Source organism: Pipistrellus hanaki (assembly GCF_964339955.1).
Source record: "Pipistrellus hanaki genome assembly, chromosome: 1".
Classification (NCBI taxonomy): Eukaryota; Metazoa; Chordata; class Mammalia; order Chiroptera; family Vespertilionidae; genus Pipistrellus; species Pipistrellus hanaki.
In genome coordinates, this window is record NC_140503.1 from 55,802,785 (window position 1) to 55,820,348 (window position 17,564).

Sequence of the window (17,564 nt, forward strand, 5' to 3'; positions counted from 1 at the left end):
TGACTTCTGGTTCACAGGTTGATGCTCAACCACTGAGCCGCTGGGCCATTCCTTGTACTTTTCTATGTGTCTTTATTCATGATTTTACCTGCATGAGTAAGAATACACTCTCTCCATCTCTCAAAATTGTACCTAGGCATATTTTTCAAGGCCTGTATTACACATCATATTACTTCGTGAATTTTTCACTGATGCCCAGCGGTTAGATTTGATACTTTCTCCAAAGGACAGAACACTTTGTACGTGATAAGGCAGTTATAATATTTTTGCCTGGAGTCATAGTTGTCTTTTGTTTTCTCCTTTTAATCACATGGAAGGTTTCTTGAAAGCAGAATGGTGGTCTAGTGGTCTTTGTATCCACTGTAGTGCCAAATGCTAAAGCATGCAGTTGATTAATAAACTCTCCAAGAACTTTTAATATATATCACATGTAGTGACTAGTATTAAATCAGGAAATTTCCTCAGTCTTGTTACCATTAAACAATATATTAAGTTACAAAGTATTTTATAAAGTTCTGTGGTTCGCATCCTATTTGGTTTTTGTGATGATTGAAAGTAGATCTGATTCTGAAACAGCGGAGATTTATTGTTAGTAATAGGAATAAAAAGTATAACAAAAAAATGGACTACTCAAAATCTCTTTCTTTTTAGAGCCTGTTTAATAAGTTAGTAGAACTCACTGAGGAAGCCAGGAAAGCCTATAAAGACATGGTGGCAGCAATGGAGCAAGAGCAGGCGGAGGAAGCCTTAAAGAACGTGAAGAAGGTGCCACACCATATGGGGCATTCACGGAATCCCTCAGCAGCCAGCGCCATTTCCTTCTGCAGTGTTATTTCTGAGCCCATCTCTGAAGTAAATGAAAAGGAATATGGTAAGTTGTTGCATATTATAAAAAATGACTTACATTTTTAAAAATTTATCTTTATTGTTGAAATTATTACAGATATTTCCTTTTTCCCTTCCATTGACCTCCTCTACCCACACTCCCTCCACCCACCTTCCCCCCTGAGATTCCGCAGTCTATGCTTCTATTGTCTCTTGATCCCTTTTGTTCATTAGATTGTACATATGAGTGAGATCATGTGATACTTATCTTTCACTGTCTAGCTTACATGACTTAAATTTTGAAATTATTTTTAGATTATGATAATTAGAAAATGACTTTCCATGCTATTTTTGTTTTTATCTTAGTGATTATTCAAATTTTGCTTAAAATTTTGGTTTAAAAAATCACAGCCATTGAAAATTAGGAGGGTGCCCTACCGGTGTGGTGGAGTGTCAAACTATGAACCAGGAGGTCACAGTTCAAATCCCAATCAGGGTACCTGTCCGGCTTGTGGGCTCAATCCCCAGTAGGGGGCATGCAGGAGGCAGCTGATCGGTGATTCTTTTTCATCATTAATGTTTCTATATCCCTCTCCTTTCCTCTCTGAAATCAATAAAAATAAATTTAAAAATTAGGAGACAATTTGGGGCTGATGCTTTCTGGGAGACCCTGAAATTTAGTCACATTCCATAGTCTTAAAAAAGAAAAATCCCAAAAGGATTTTAAAAGCAAAATGCACCTTATTTATGACCTATAACAGTAAATTCTGGGATGTTTTATTCTATTTATGCACATTTATTAAAATTTTATATTTACTAAGTAAACAAAAAACCTGAATACTAACTATTCAGTCTAATGTTATAAAACCTCTTAGTGGTTTCCTTGCCTTTGGACCGTAATACTCGGTTCTATCACATTTTGAACATTTAAATTCTCTACTTTCTTGATCTAGTTTCTGATTTTTTCACCTATTCTTTTTTTTAAATAGTATAGCCATTTTTTTCAACTTGGCTTTTTGTCTTTTCTCTTTTCTCTTTTTAATCTGTTTATCTGAAAATTTACCAAATATGCGGTTGCCACCTAAAACTTAACAATAGAAAACTGAGTGGTTTTCTTCCTTTCTTCTCCCACTTTTCCTGGTCTGTCTGTCATTGTAGTTAAATGTTTGGAATACTTTTGACAGCACTACAGACCGAAGACAATATATCAAGATTGTGGGCCTTTAGGGAACTTTTGGTCAAGGACGGCTGGTACTGGAATAGAGGTAGATGTGTTTCTTTGGCTGGAGTGATATTAATTGAAAATAAAGAAGACAAAGTGCCAACATTTAGAATGAGGACACTCTATATAGTGATATGCCAGATCTCAAAGGCAAACTGCAAGATAAGATAAATTCATAAAGTTGTGGGTCTGGGCAAACAACAGTAATTAATCTTCATTTGGGTGCATAAAAGTTATGAAAGGAACCTCTCAGGGATTTAGATATTTTTAAAAAGCACCAGATTTAAAGTGTTTAACCTACCTTGGCTTTTTCACCCTCTGTCTGGTGGATTTAGTTTTATCTGATTATATATAAAATCCCATTCCAAGTGAAAGTTCGGTGAGCCCCAAGAATGGTTGAACCCTAAGAATGGATTTAGAGCCTTACCCTCTGCATGCCATAGGCATCTATAGATGCTCTAAAATCATTTTCTTCTTGAGAATTTTCAACTGAAAATATTCAAGAACACCCGAATTGTAATATATTTATTTTTATAATATTCTCTTCAAAATGATTTTTTAAATTAATTCAAAATATCGTGGGATGTGGGGATGGTTTCCGTTTTGGACGCGTAGCTGTTAACTGGTTAAAGATTCTGGCCTAATGAATTAATTTATCAGGACACCAACAAAATTAAGTGAAAGTAATCATAACAACTTTGAGAGCAAAGCATAAAGTATTCTCTGTATCAGAAGCATTCAGCAACAAACACAAAACCCACTAATGTGGCCTAAGAAATTAGGATATTTAATTATTTCACAATGCCATCGATGTCCCTTGTTTTTGTTCTTTCATTCTCAGTCCATGGCTTCCTCTTATGCTTATCATCTCATGTTTAAAAATAGCTGCTGTGCCTCTGGGCATCATAGCTGTAGTCAACCTTCTGGTTCAGTCAGTGTGCTCCTTTTATCAGCGAAGGAAGATTTCCAGAAGACTTCTTTTGTTTTATTTGGCTAGAGCTGATCATGTTGGTTACTTTTACCATAGCTGCATGAAGAATGAGCAAGAGAATATTTGGCAAAGGGGAATGGGATAACTGATGGTATAAAAGCTATTTTAATTCATCCCCTCGGAATGGGTTCAAGTACATCTCAAATTTAGTTCTGTTAACCAGGAAGAGGATGGGTAATGACTGTTGGTTAGAAAACAAACAGAGTGTTCCATGTCATCCTGGTGCAATATTTCTAAAATGTTTTCTTTTGGTTTCTATGGTTTAAAGTAAAAACAAATATGGGAAAGGGTAGAAAAGAAAGGCTTCTGTAATAGTCCAATTTTAGTGTCCTTTGTGCACCCCTTATTTTCTTTACTTATGTTTTTCTTCCACCTTAGCTGAGTGTCAATTCTATCATACTTACGTGAAACAAATAGTTTCAGACATAAATCCCAACTAAGCCGCAAGTTTTTTGAGAATGGGGACTTGGCACATAATGGGCACTTGATATATAATAACTCACTTACTGATACTTTTATTTTTAAGAGAGAGGAAGGGAAAGGGGGGGAGGGGGGAGAGAGAGAGAGAGAGAGAGAGAGAGAGAGAGAGAGAGAGAGAGAGAGAGAGAGAGAGAGAGAGAGAGGGAGAGAGAGAAACATCAGGGTGAAAGAAACATCAGTTGGCTACCTCCCGCATGTGTCCTGACCAGGGATTGAACCCAAAACCTGGGTATGTGCCCTGACTAGGTATCGATCTGCCACCTTTTTGGTGTAAGACAATATGCTCCAACCAACTGAGCCATACTGGCTAGGGTTGTACAGCAATTTATAGATGAGGAAGCTAAGACGGAGAGGTAACTAATTTGTCACAGTAGGTCTGTCTGGCTCTGGAACCTGTACTATTAGCCAGTATGATGCATATGTCCTGCCTGTTGAATGAATTCTCAGTAGGACCAAACAGTAAGTGTTCAGCAGGCAGTTGTGAGGGAGGACAACCTCAATGTCTAGTCCATTCCTTCTGAGTTTCTTGCTCATCCTCTGCCACCACCTCTTCCTCTGTAGGCTCTTGAATTCAGTTGCTTGTTCCTCTACTATAAAAAAACTAAGAAAGCTTCTTTGTGTATGCTGACTGAAGGAATAAATACACACACTTTATCCTCTAACAAACCCACTAGTGACTTGAAAGTTTTTAAAAAGTTAATTTTACAAAGAACCAGTAAACAGAAACAGAAAAGCATGGAAGAGATTAAAAAGCAAAGAAGAGCTTTATGTAATAAGTTCTGCTAAAATAAACAAGTTTTAAGCAGGGTAGATTTGGATCAGTACTATTTCCAGGTTTGTTGGGATCTTTGATCCTTCCTTTAACTTCTTCAAAAGGGGATGCCTCGCTGTTCTGTTCTGGCTTTAGATTGCCTGCTTTGCTCCTCCACCGCCATCCTCCAGTCCTCTTCCAGCAGCACTTTTACACCTGCTGTGTTTCTCCCATTGTGTTCATGTGTTTGTATGCTCATCAGTTATTGATCAACCTTCACCTATTACTTTAAGGTAGGAGGGAGCCTTGGGAGGCCCTGTGGATATGTGATCACAATGATTCTTTGATCATTGTGACAAGATACTTGATGGATAATTGCACAGTTCCTTGTCTCTGCTTTCAAGATCTATCTTCCTTTGCTTTCTGAAGGTGGCTTTCAGCTCACCTACTAAGTAGGTGAATGCCCAAGACTAAGTCTTCAGAGAGGTCAGCTGACCTCCACTTACTGACCTCTTTCCTTTTTCCTATTCCTTGACTCATTGTCATGGGGGAGGTAGGACTTTTCTAAGACCCCACATGAATTCTTGTAATACATTTGAAGGAGAAAAAATGGTTGGGAGGAAATGTAAATATGCAACTGAAGTTTTAAAAAATGTTATGCCTTTTTAAAGTTTGTTTTTGCATAATGTATACATGAAATTTTTTTAGTTAATAGGGGTTTTACCCCTCAGCACTTACTATATGCCAACCATAGGGAAATACAGATGAGCAGGAGTTGTAATGAAGAGAAAGGGAGGGAGGGGTAAAGAGCAAGCACAAAACAAGTGCTTTGAACAGTATATGCAAAAAAGCATTGTTGGAGTTCAGGTAATAACTGACTGTCTTTCTGAGGAGTGTCAGGAAAGGCTTCACAAAGGATCTGACACTTTAGATGGTTATCAAGAAGGAGAGAGGAGGTATCTGAAAGGTAAATAAGGAAACACATCTCATACAGAAATAACAGCTATGCAAAGCAAGGACTTGTAAATAGAGTATGACTTCTGGGAGCAGTGAAAAATCAGTGTGATCCCGAGGGTGGAATGCATGGCTGGGGTTAGAATGAATGGGACCAGAAAGATAGATAAGGGTCGTCATGAAGGGCTTGGCTACAGCAAGCTAAGGAGTTTGGATTACCAGGATACCGTGTTTCCCCAAAAATAAGACATCCTCCGAAAATAAGACCTACTTACAGGTTTCCTTCTGAGTGAAATATAAGGCATCCCCCAAAAAATAAGGCCCCCCCAGGCTCTGTCTCAATGCTATTGCTAAACATGAGAGATTTGGTCCACTGATTCTGAAAGAAATGGAGTCACAAATTCACCAGGAAATTCAGGAATTGGATTGTTATGATGATGTTCCAGAAGATGATGACATGATTGTCATTGAATAAATGAGTAAATTCTTGATACTGTAGGATTCACAGTTTGTGTTGTCTGGTTTGTGTTGACAACTACCGTACTACCATACCGTATACAGGTAATAAATTTCCTTTATTTTCATTTAACAATAAATGTGTACCGTATTCTTCTTCATAGAAAAATAAGACATCCCCTGAAAATAAGACCTAGTGCATCTTTGGGAGCAAAAATTAATATAAGACACTGTCTTATTTTCGGGGAAATGGGGTAATAGAAGGCCCATAAGACATTGATGTGACCAATTCACAAAACCAATTGGGAAGATATTACAGATGTACAGCTAGGTAAAGAGGCATAAGCTGAGGCAATAGTGACCACGTTTAATAGTTTTTAAGTTAGAAGTGACATGGTACAGTTATGATTTCAGTGAAATAAAGACATGTCATAAGGGAGAAAGATAGGATGAAGGATTACTATAAGATTTCTTCTGCTTTGAGACCATGAAAAAGATGTTACTAACCGAGAATGAGACTATAGAAGAAGGAGTTGTTGTTTTTCATGAGGTAGGAGTGAGAGTGGAAAGGACCTGTTTTATACTTTGAAGGCACTGCAGAAAAGGATGTTCCAAACCATGTGCTCTGATTTCAAGTATTGGAAATATGGTCTATATTATACAGTGATAGGTGACAATAAAGTTGAATATATTAATACTAGAGGCCCAGAAAGTGGATTGCACTGGTGGGGTTCCTCAGCCTGGCCTGCAGGGATCAGGCTAAAACCAGCTCTCTGACATCCCCTGAGGGGTCCTGGATTGTGGGAGGGCACAGACCAGGCTGAGGGACCCCACTGGTGCACAATTGGGGCTAGGGAGGAACCGCAGGAAGACTCCAAGGCATTTCTGGAGAGATTTTAAAAGCCCGCATCACAATCACCCAGTCCCAGTCATTCAGACCCCTGCAGCAAGATAAGCTACTGGTCAGAGTGTCTGCCCCCTGGTTGTCAATGCACGTCATAGTGACTGGTCGAACTGTCAAACCATCAAACTGTCAGACACTTATATTAGGCTTTTATTATATAGGATGAGTAGGCTTGTTTTATCATCATAGCTTGATCATACCTTTAAAATATAATAGCAACTATAATGCAAATAGGAGGGGATTTTTATTTTTAAGAAACCCACAGAAATAAGTGGAACTATATCAAACTAAAAATCTGCACAACAAAGGAGACCAACCGCCTGAAAATGAAAAGGCAACCTACTGAATGGGAGAAAATATTTGCAAATCATATGTCTAATAAGGGATTAATATTTTTAAAATATCAAGAACTCATACAACTCAATAGTAAGATAAAACAAACCCATAAGCCAATGAAAAAATGGGTAGAGGAGCTGATAGATATTTTTCTAAAGAAGACATACAAGTGGTCAGCAAACACATGAAAATATGCTCAACATCCCTAATCATCATGAAAATGCAAATTAAAACCATAGTGAGAGATCACTTCATACTTGTCAGAATGGCTATTTTCAAAAAGACAAAAAAAAAAAAAAAAAGATGTCGGCAAGGATGGTAGAGCAAAGGGAATCCTTGTGTACTCTGTGGGAATGTAAATCAGTAAAACCACTATAGAACACAGTATGGAGGTTCTTTAAAATATTAAAGATAGAACTGTCATATCCAGCAGTTTCACTTCTGTGGTAATTATCCAAAGAAAATGAAAACACTAATTAAAAAAGATATATGCAACCCCATGCTCATTGCTGCATTACTTATATAGCCAAGATAAAGAAATAACCTAAGTGCCCATTGTTGGATGAATGGGTAAAGGAGATGTGGTATATTTATACAATGGAATATTCAGGCATAAATAAGAATGAAAGCTTGCTATTTGCAACAACATGGATGGACCTTGAGGGCATAATGCTAAGTGAAATAAGTCAGATGGAAAAAGATAAATACTGTATGACCTCACTTGCATTTTAAATACAAATACCAAGCTCATAGATAGAACAGATTGGAGATTGCCAGAGAAGTGGGTTGAGGGTTGGCAAAATGTATAAAGGCAGTCCACAGGCACAGACTTCCAGGTATAAAATAAGTCATGGGGATATAATTTATAGCATGGTGACTATAGTTAATAATACTGTATTGCATATTTGAATGCTGCTAAGAGAGATTTTAAAAGCCCGCATCACAAAGAAAACAATTTTTTAAGTATTTACGATGATGGATGTTAACTAGACTTATTGTGGTGATCATTTTACTGTCTATAAATATCAAATTGGAATGTACACCTGAAACTAATAAGTTATATGTCAGTTATTCTTCAATAATCCTAATATATAAAAACCCAGGGTCCATAACGACAGACAGAAAGTTCAACTGAACACTGGAAGTCAGTCCTGCAGTCAGTGCTGGGTTGCTGTGGCGACCCAGCACTGACTGCCACCGATGTGGACATGGCAGCCCAGCACTGACTGCTGAGGGGGCTGCAGATCCGGCCGGAGAGAGGCCTGGAGAGAGAGGCAGGGACTGATCCGCAGCCTCCATGGCAGCTGTTGATCAGCCATTGCTCTCTCTTTCTCTCCTGGCTTCGCCAGCAGCTGTGCCTCTATTTCTCTCTGGGCCTCCGCGGGGGCTGCTGATCAGCCCCACCTCTGATCAGGCCAGCAGGGGAAAGCAGTTGGGGGGTAGATCAGGCCTGCAGGGGAGGGCACTTAGGGGCAACCAGGCCTGCAGGGGAGGGCAGTTGAGGGGGCAACCACGCCTATAGGGGAGGGCTGTTGGGGGTGAGATCAGGCCAGCAGGGGAGAGCATTTGGAGGTGAGGTCAGGCTGGCAGGGGAGGGCAGTTAGGGGCAATCAGGCAGGCAGGCAGGTGGTGAATGGTTAGGACCCTGCAGTCCCATATTGTGAGAGGGATGTCCAACTGCGAGTTTAGGCTCGATCTTAAAGGCCATGTGGGATTGTGCCTAAATAAGCAGTCAGACATCCCCCAAGGGGTTCCCGATTGGAGAGAGTGCAGGCTGGGCTGAGGCCCCCGCCTCCCTCGCCCCCCCCCCCCCCGCCCCCAATGCACAAATATCTTGCACTGGGCCACTAGTAAAAAGATAAAATGAAAAAATGTAAACTGAGAAATAAAAGAAAATAAAGAGGTAGGAGAGCTGTCTTATCTTTTGATTCCTTGTACATTTTTAGTTCTTAATTGACTTACTATCATTAAAAATAATCTGACTTTATCACCACTATATTAGACATAATAATACTTTTTTTTTTGTTCTCAAAGTCACTTGGTAAGCCAAGCCATGTATATTATAAAACAGAGTTTCACACATGTTAGAAATGCATGGGTGGCTTCTTTGCTTATAAATGGAAATCCTAGTCCCGTTATAGGCCACAAGACAGCTCTTAGGTAACTTGCTAAGGGAGCATGGTAAAACCAGTCAAATCAGAACTATTTCTGCTGGACATCTTGGCTCTACCATCCATGACTTGTGGATTCTTGAGCCTAGTATACTTCAGCCAAAAAAAGTTGGGCAACTTATTGATTTTCATGAATACATGAATACTATATATGAACATACCAATGAGCTCCAATTGGTACGAGATCTTTTGCATTTTCAAGCATTAATATATTTACTTTTGCCTCCTTGTGTTTTTTTTTTGTTGTTTTTTTTTAATCTTAAATGCACATTTGTGAGAATTGTTTTCTTTATAACATTTAAACTAAAACAATCTAAAGTTTTCGTTTTTCCAATTAGTTAGTGAGCCAATAAATTTCTGTAGTTTGTTTTTCCCTCTTTTATGGGTTGCATAATTCTGAAACATTGTTCTGGTTTTTAAAAAATCTGTTTGATATTTGCAGAAACAAATTGGAGAAACATGGTGGAAACTTCAGATGGTCTGGAAACATCAGAAAATGAGAGAGAGGTTCCCTGTAGACACAGCACATCTGAAAAATCCAGTAAACTTCCATTTGACACAGCCCCTGTCGGTAAGCAGCCATCTTTAGTGGCCACAGGCAGTACTACCTCAGCTGCACACCCTGGGAAACCAGCAGTGAGCGAGAAGGAGGAAGGGAAGCCGGACGACCTGGAATGGGCCTCGCAGCAGAGCACGGAGACCGGCTCTCTGGATGGGAGTTGCCGGGATATTTTGAATTCCTCCATCACCAGCACCACCAGCACCCTTGTTCCTGGCATGCTTGAAGAAGAGGAGGATGAAGAAGAGGAGGAGGAAGAGGATTATACCCATGAACCCATATCTGTAGAAGTACAGCTCAATAGTAGAATTGAGTCTTGGGTCTCTGAGACCCAGAGAACAATGGAAACTCTTCAGCTTGGGAAAACCCTTAATGGTTCTGAGGAAGACAATGCAGAGCAAAGTGGGGAAGAGGAAGCAGAGGTGCCTGAGGTGCTGGAGCCAGGGATGGACAGTGAGGCCTGGACTACTGACCACCAAGCAAGCCCGGAGCAGCAGAAGCCCAGCAACTGCAGCTCTCTGAGCAGCGAGCACTCCGATTCTAACCCTACACCCCCAGATCTCTAACTCAGGAAATGTCTGCTTCTATCTCCAACCATGTAAGGGTTATAGCCATTATCTTTTATGCTTCATCTCAACATTTTGCACTGTCCAATATTTAATATATGTATTTAATTCCCGACAGAAATATTTTTGTAGCTGTCTTTTACTTGTTTTGTTATGACCTATAGCTTAGCTTTTAATTAGCATCTAAGTGTCTTTCTAAGAACTGTGGGAAATTCAGAATTGTTTCAGCTTATTTTATTATAGAAAATAATTATTTAAAAAAGAACAAGACCAGTTTTGAAGAAAATAAGTTTACAATACTTATTGAGAGTCACTTCTAAAATTAAAGATCAAGGTTTTAAGGGTAGGAGCAGTTATCAATGTTTGCTTCAAGATTACCCTTCTTTCACTCTAACCTGTCTGGCCAAAATATTTGGGCTTCTTCAAAAATGAACTGGCAGTAGAATTAGAAAACTTAAAAAAAGAAGCTGAGCATAACTAAGTTCCCAAAGTGTTTTGTGTTAAGAATTGATGCATCTTTTTTTGGTCCACAAATGCTTGTTTCAGAAGTCACTGACCGTAATAACTGATCACAGTTGGGATGGGCTAGAACAGCCTCCAGTATGTGGGTTGGCAAAGGGGCCCCCACGATTAGAGTTGGCCTCATTTATGGAAAGTGATAGATGTTGTATTTAATTATGAAAAGTCACCCATGATGGGACCTTCAGGTTCTGTCTCAGATTTGCTGCTTACCTCAGGAATGCCTTTGTACATACTCATATTTACATAAAGTTAGGCAAATTTTGATATTGAATAACTGATTGTATGACTGCAGCTCTTAATTGATAACGATTCATAAACAAAGTCGTATACTGGTGTATTATTTTGCATGCTTCTGATTCAGGACTCTCTAACTTTGAGATAGGGATTTGATGGGCTATCCAAATTTGTCCTGAGTAAGAAACCATTTCACCTTTTTTGAAATATATGTATTTTGCCTTTAGCCTCAAGCACTTGCCTTGTAACACTAACCATAGTTACTGATAGGAGGTCAGGGAAAGGAACTTTACATAACTTACATATATCCTGATAATCAAGGCTTGGAAGAGGAAGTTTTGAAGAAAAGAGCAAGTTGTTCTAATTGTGCTGAAACTATCAGATGATTTATAGTATGCAGCCATACACAGGTATTAATACTTGATCATTATTATTTATCCCTGCCCTTCTCTAGGAATATGTATACCTGCTGGGAGAAATACTGAGCTAATACTACCTGGTAATGGTAGTGGTGACCTTGACAAGTTTATGTAATGGTGGGAGAATTACAAATTACCTATTTTTGTGTCTTCCCTCCAACCCACCCCCAACTGACCAGCAGACACACAGACACCCCATCTTTACGCTTACAAGCTCCCAAAAGCAGGCACTGAGGAGGGAGGGGTATTTTTCCTGCCCTGGTTTTATAGGGCAGGCTTTGCCTCACAGAGGCAGGAGGGAGAGAATTAGGCAATTCTTGACTGAACTCATTGGGACTACTGTGCTAGTTTTGATGTTTTTATAACGTTGGCATTTAATTACTGGAGAGATCAGATTCTTGATTGATGATTTAATATTTATGAATTGTGAAAGTTGAAGAGCATTGCTATGTAGAAAATGTCAGTCAGTCAACTTTATCAGTGTGCTAAAAAGGGATGTTATTCTATTGTCCTGTCCAAACTCCAGAATAGGTTCTTTAAGCACAAAGTATCCAGTATTTAAAGGAACACAACATGTAAGGTATGAAGCCTCTGAAATAAAATCATGGATTTGTATGTGGCAGATCTTACTGTCCCTACACATTTGAAAGTGTTAGGTGGTTTAAAGAAATGATAGAGTTTTTGAACTACTGACAATCTTAAAAACGAACTTAAAAGCTTTTCAAACTTTTTAATGGTGTAAATTTCCTTTGTTCGGTGTCAGTAATTCAGTAACTCTTGATCAAGATAAGGGCTTTTCAAAGGTTTCTTATATTTTATATGTCTTCTGAATGAGAGAATTCTCATTTTAGATTTTTGACATTTGTATCAAAAAAGAAGTTGAGGAAATCTTAGGAACACCCATAACTTTTCCTTTTGCTGTAGACGTTAGAAGTGTTTAACTCCTTGTCCGATAGACGCTCCTGCACGTGCAGCATCTTCTGCCAGCAAACCCAGGGACCACAGCCTTTTTATATGAGACAGGTCACGCCTAGAGGACAGCCCCCACTTATTAAAGGGAAGATTGTTATGTTGAACTATGCTAAATAAATATTAATCATGTCTTTATAACTTGTTTCCTTTAGATAAATTCTGGGATGTGTACATTATATACAGGAGGTGGTGTAAAATTAAGGAAATGGTTTTTTATGGGTCTGGGGTGAGTGCCTCTTTGGAGACCTTGAGTAAGGGTTTATCATCACAAGAAATAAGAAAGTGATTTTTTTTCTTAGTGTAGAGAGGTGGTTTTACTGGCAACAATTAACATTAGATTTCTACTTCAATATGTAAGTATCTGAATTACAATATGAATTGCACTCCCAAAACTAGATTTCTGCTTCAGTAGGTTTGTTTACTGTGGAGATTACTTCTCAAAAGACAAATGTTCATATTAGCTTAAGTTCTGGTTTAAATATATTTGTAAATGATGTAATATATTTCTTTTGACTAAACATGGGAAAAATAATCTGTTATACATTGAAAAGTTTTTAAAGGCTTTGACTGGATGTCATTTTTGCAGAGATGGTATTTTATATGCTTCCAGTATTTGGAAATGAATTAGTCAAAAGGAATTTACATAGTTTAAATATTGAGAAATTAATATCCAAATAATGTACTTGTCTGATTTCTTAATAAACTGGGGGAGGTGGGGAGGGTGGTAATTGTAACGTGCAAATGAGTAGTGAACTCTACATTCATTTTTCTTCTCTTTAACAGAAAACTTAAATCTCAACACAGCGTTACTTTAATACATGTATAAATAAGTGTTACTGTTTGTAAAGCTGCTGTTTGCTTAAAAAAACTGTCATTTTAAGTATTTTCTGTGTGTTGTGCCAACAGATTAGAACATTAACATCCATTTAAAAATTTTATCTTTTTTTAACTTAAAATTTTTTTCTGGGAAATAATTTATTTACAGGCATCTTCCCCTCCCTCTTCCAACCTTTATACATATACAGAATCAACCAAACTGCCTGCCTGATCTGAAATCTGAATCCTAATTAACCATAAAGTTTAAACTTGGTTGGCACATCACACTTTAAAAGTATTTGTATTGTTTTGTAATTTAATTTCTAAAGATATCACATGAATTTATAATTTAATGTCTTAATTATAATGCTCTAATTAAAAATTAGCAAAATTAGTATGAATCATAACAAAAGGGTTGTTAGTTCTTTTGCTGTATGAAGGATAATTGTTATATCACATTTTAGGGGTAATAACAGCTTTTTTGCACTATGTAAATACTAGTGAAGATTCTTCTGTAACTAATAAAATTATTATTGAAATGCAGTCTATCATTTCAGAATAGGTACTTAAGAAATTCATGACTTCCTGATGGGTCTGCCAAAGAAAGTAGTAAAACCTGCAGAAAGATGTCATTTGTAAAAACCTCCACTTGGGATGGCAGAGCCTAGGCATCTAGCCAGAGCCATCGTATTGTTAGAAGACTCCTCCTAAGCCTTTCCCAATATTAACTCATGAGTCCTCACAACAGCCAGCCCTTTGAGGAAATACTGTTTCTCATTTTTTCAGATGAAACAGCATGGAGGTATTAACTTACCTAAGATTCCACAGGTAAATAGTAGAACTGGAATTCAAGCGCAGTCCGTGGCACAGTCCATGCTGTCCTGTGCTTTGTTGTGTCACGGGATGCTCAGAGTGTGCAAACCGAACAGCTTCCCTCCCCTTCCTCAGTGTCTTCAGGAGTGAAATGTGCCAGCCGGAACTGACGGCCTCGCTCACTGAGCCTCGCCTCGGCACTGTAAAGTAGCCCCAGGCCTTGTCACTGTGTCACAATGAAATGTAGGGAATCAGAAAAGAATAGACTCGTCTATCAGAAAATAGTAGGATCACTGATTTTCATCATGAGAAGAAATTAATTTTTGGTGATTTCAATAAGAAAGGCAGCACACCTCAGTTGTATTGGAATATCCCCCACCTTTTTTCTATTTTCTTTTTACCAAGGTTTCTACCACTTAAAAGTTCCTTTTCTGACAGTGATCAGTTTTTCTCCTAACTGTCCAGAAGAGGGTGTGCATGGCACCTGAAAATGGTCAAAGGCGGTTCCTATGTAATATTTATATGAACTTTTTTTTTTTTTTAATGGGGAAAATGGGAGGAGAAGTAGTCCTGAACTCTGGGCTTTGCTATAGCTGGTGCTTAGCTCTGAAGTCGAAGCCAAGGACTCGGGAACCATGCCCATAAGTATGCCATTTTAGAAAGATCACACCGTCAAAAGGCATTTAGATCGTGTGTTACGCAGTTCAGTTCAATTTGAAATGTATAAGTTATTTTAAGTTGAGTTGGATTCTGATGTCCTTGGATTCTTCTGACATGTATGAAATATGACACCTGGCTTATTACAGAATAGGTATTAACGGCAGCCTGTGGCTTGCAGGGCCCAAAGCATGTTCTGGAGCTCCCACAGTGTGGGACTTGGAAAAGGGAAATGTTTCCATTCTGGACTTAGTCTCAATCCCTGTATTTCTCTCCACTCCGCTCCCGCCATGTTTTTGACACTGAGTTAATTATTTGGCAGTCCTGTGGCAAGTAAAGAGACATTTAACGCTTGCAGAAATGGGTTGAATAACTGCATCACTGTCACCTGGCTACCGGTATCCAAAGTCCTGGTGTGGAAGCAGAGGGTTGGAGCAAGTAAGATCCTGAGTTGCATGTAATTTGGGAGCTACCAGCCGAGCGTGATGGTCTTTATCCAGTGCGTCTGTGAGCCATGGTTTGGAGCCTGGCGTGGTAGTTTTCTGTGGAGGGAATGAGTGCTTCATCTCAAACCCCAGGTGTGGCCATGGCCTGGAGTTACCCATAAGGACAGGTTAGAACCCTCACCTGCCTGTGGTGGAATTCTGATTGGAGGCAGTGTGTGTGCTCATCTCCTACGGGAAGAGGGGCGTGAGGTGTGCACAGATTCCCCAGGTTGTCTTCGCTTTACAGTTTTCTCTTTACCTGAGTTAGAGCACTTTCTGTTCCTTCGCAAACCTTCAGCTTGGGAATGGAATAAGGAATTAAAGTTAAAGCAGTTGCTTGGCCAGTTGGCTCACAGTTGAATGTCAACCTATGAACCAGAAGATCACCGTTTAATTCCTGGTCAGGGCACATGCCCGGGTTGCCGGCTTGTTCCCGGTAGAAGGCATGCAGGAGGCACGCAGCAATGATTCTGTCTCATCATTGATGTTTCTTTCTCTCTTCCTCTCTGAAATCAATAAAAATATATTTTAAAAAATAAAATCCACATGTATACATTTAAAAAAATTAAAGCAGTTAATTTTGTTAGCTCTGGTTAAGGAGAAATGATAAAAGTTTTAAAATTATTGGTTTCTCAGTTATGAGAGAAAAGTTAAGAGATGATCATCCCTGTCATTTTTCTTTTTTTTTTTTCTTTTTTCTTTTCCTTTCCTAAAACCAATGTTGTAAGGCAAATGCTGAGTTTCTAGCAAGTGTTGTAACATTTATAACTAGGAAGATAAGAAAGATCTATGTTGCTACTTTACAAATATTCAAACAGTGATGGTCAAGAAAAAGGTACAACCATTTCTTTAAGTTTCATTCTTTCCCTAATACTTAAGATACGGCATTTAAACTGTTCCATAATCTTTTAGATAAAGGGATCAGCAAACTACAGCCTGTGCGCCAAATGGGCCAAAAGCCTGTTTTTATAAATAAAAGGTTTTGTTGGAACACAGTCATAGCCATTGCTTCACGTATTGTTTGTGGCTGCTTTCCTGCTACAGTGACCATGGAGTAGTGGGGCAGCGAAGCCTAAAATATTTGCTAGGATAGGCCCTCCACAGGGCCAGGCTCTGAAACTGAGACGATGTCTAACAGCACTGCGTTCTTGTGTGATTTTCTCCCGGTTCTTCCTTTTATTTGCAGGAGTGATACATCTGTTAGGGATTTACATGCTGAAGAAGGGCTGTAAGCTCTGCCCCGCGGTAGAGGCATGGGGCTGCCTGGGAGGAGCACCATGGGAAACCAGCCTCTGACACACAGGCTCTCGGGAGGCTCGGGCTCCTGTGTCTCCGTTCCCTCCGCACATCTGTGACTGGTTGAGTTCGTTGTATGATAGGACCCTGAGATTTGGCTCGTCCTTGGGGAAACAGTGAGGCTATGCTTTGTTCAAGGAAGGTTATGAGTTGGAGCAGGGCTGGGTTCTGTGTGAAGGCCGCCAGAGAACGCCAGCACCCCCAAAGGAGGTTGGTACCCACAATGGGCCTTCGTCATTCAGCCAGTCGCCATAGTTCCCTTGAAAATTGGAACTGGGGCCACAGAAAGCGAGTGGAATGGGTATGCTGAGGCGGTAGAGAGGCCTGAGAACAACAGAGCAAGGAGCTGCCTTCTATCCTGACAGCTTTGCGGGTTTAGCCTGTTCCTAGGCTTTTGATCAATACTTTTTTGTTTCCGCAATTATGGAGAGCTTGTGTGCTTTTGACAGCAGAGTCCTACATAGATGATCTTTAAGGTTCCTTTGGACACAGATGTTCTTATGGCTCTATAAAGAGCAGGGTTCACCATATATGCATTAAGAACTTGCTACCTTCAATGTGATGTGCCAAGAGCTAGTTATGTGTCCGGTAGCAGGGGGGCGTATAGAAAGCCCCCAGGGCCATAGTGGGGGTGTCTGCAGCTGGGACACAGCTGGTCTGGGTACTTCCTCCAGGCAGGCTATAGCTGTGGAAGCATTTCAGTAGCTCCAACAAGTCATCATCACCATTTCACCCAGATAGGTGTCTAGAACCAACAGGCCTGGAGATCATCCCTGATCCCTTTCCTTCTTACACATCCAGTCTGTCAGGAAAGTTGGTTAACTTCACAGCAAGATGTATTCAGAATCCAATGACCTTCCTCTCTTCACCATCTCTCACCTGGAATGTTCCAGGCATCTCCCTCTGACCATAATGCTTTCCCTCTTGTCCTATGGTTTGTTCTCCACACAGCAGCCGTAATGATCCTGATAGAAATCTAAACAGATATCTCCTCTCTTCTGAACCCTGCAGTGGTTCCCGCCTCCCCCAGAGGAGACGCCTTCTTTCTGATCCACAGTGGTTCACATGCACGTGCACTCACACAGTGGCCTCTGACCTCTTCTACCACACCTCTCCCCCTACCCTTGCCCACTCC

At 39.7% G+C, this 17,564-nt stretch overlaps 1 protein-coding gene across 1 annotated transcript in view; it reads left to right on the plus strand.

Annotated features, from left to right (window-relative positions):
* SECISBP2L (SECIS binding protein 2 like) overlaps nucleotides 1-12,490 on the plus strand; it is a 49,991-nt gene extending 37,501 nt beyond the window's left edge. Inside the window, exons 17-18 of the mRNA XM_084871709.1 lie at nucleotides 652-871; nucleotides 9,533-12,490. Of these exons, the coding sequence (XP_084727835.1) occupies nucleotides 652-871; nucleotides 9,533-10,215 (903 nt within the window). The 3' untranslated portion in view covers nucleotides 10,216-12,490. The remainder of the gene's footprint in view (nucleotides 1-651; nucleotides 872-9,532) is intronic.
* The last annotated feature ends 5,074 nt before the right edge of the window (nucleotides 12,491-17,564 follow it).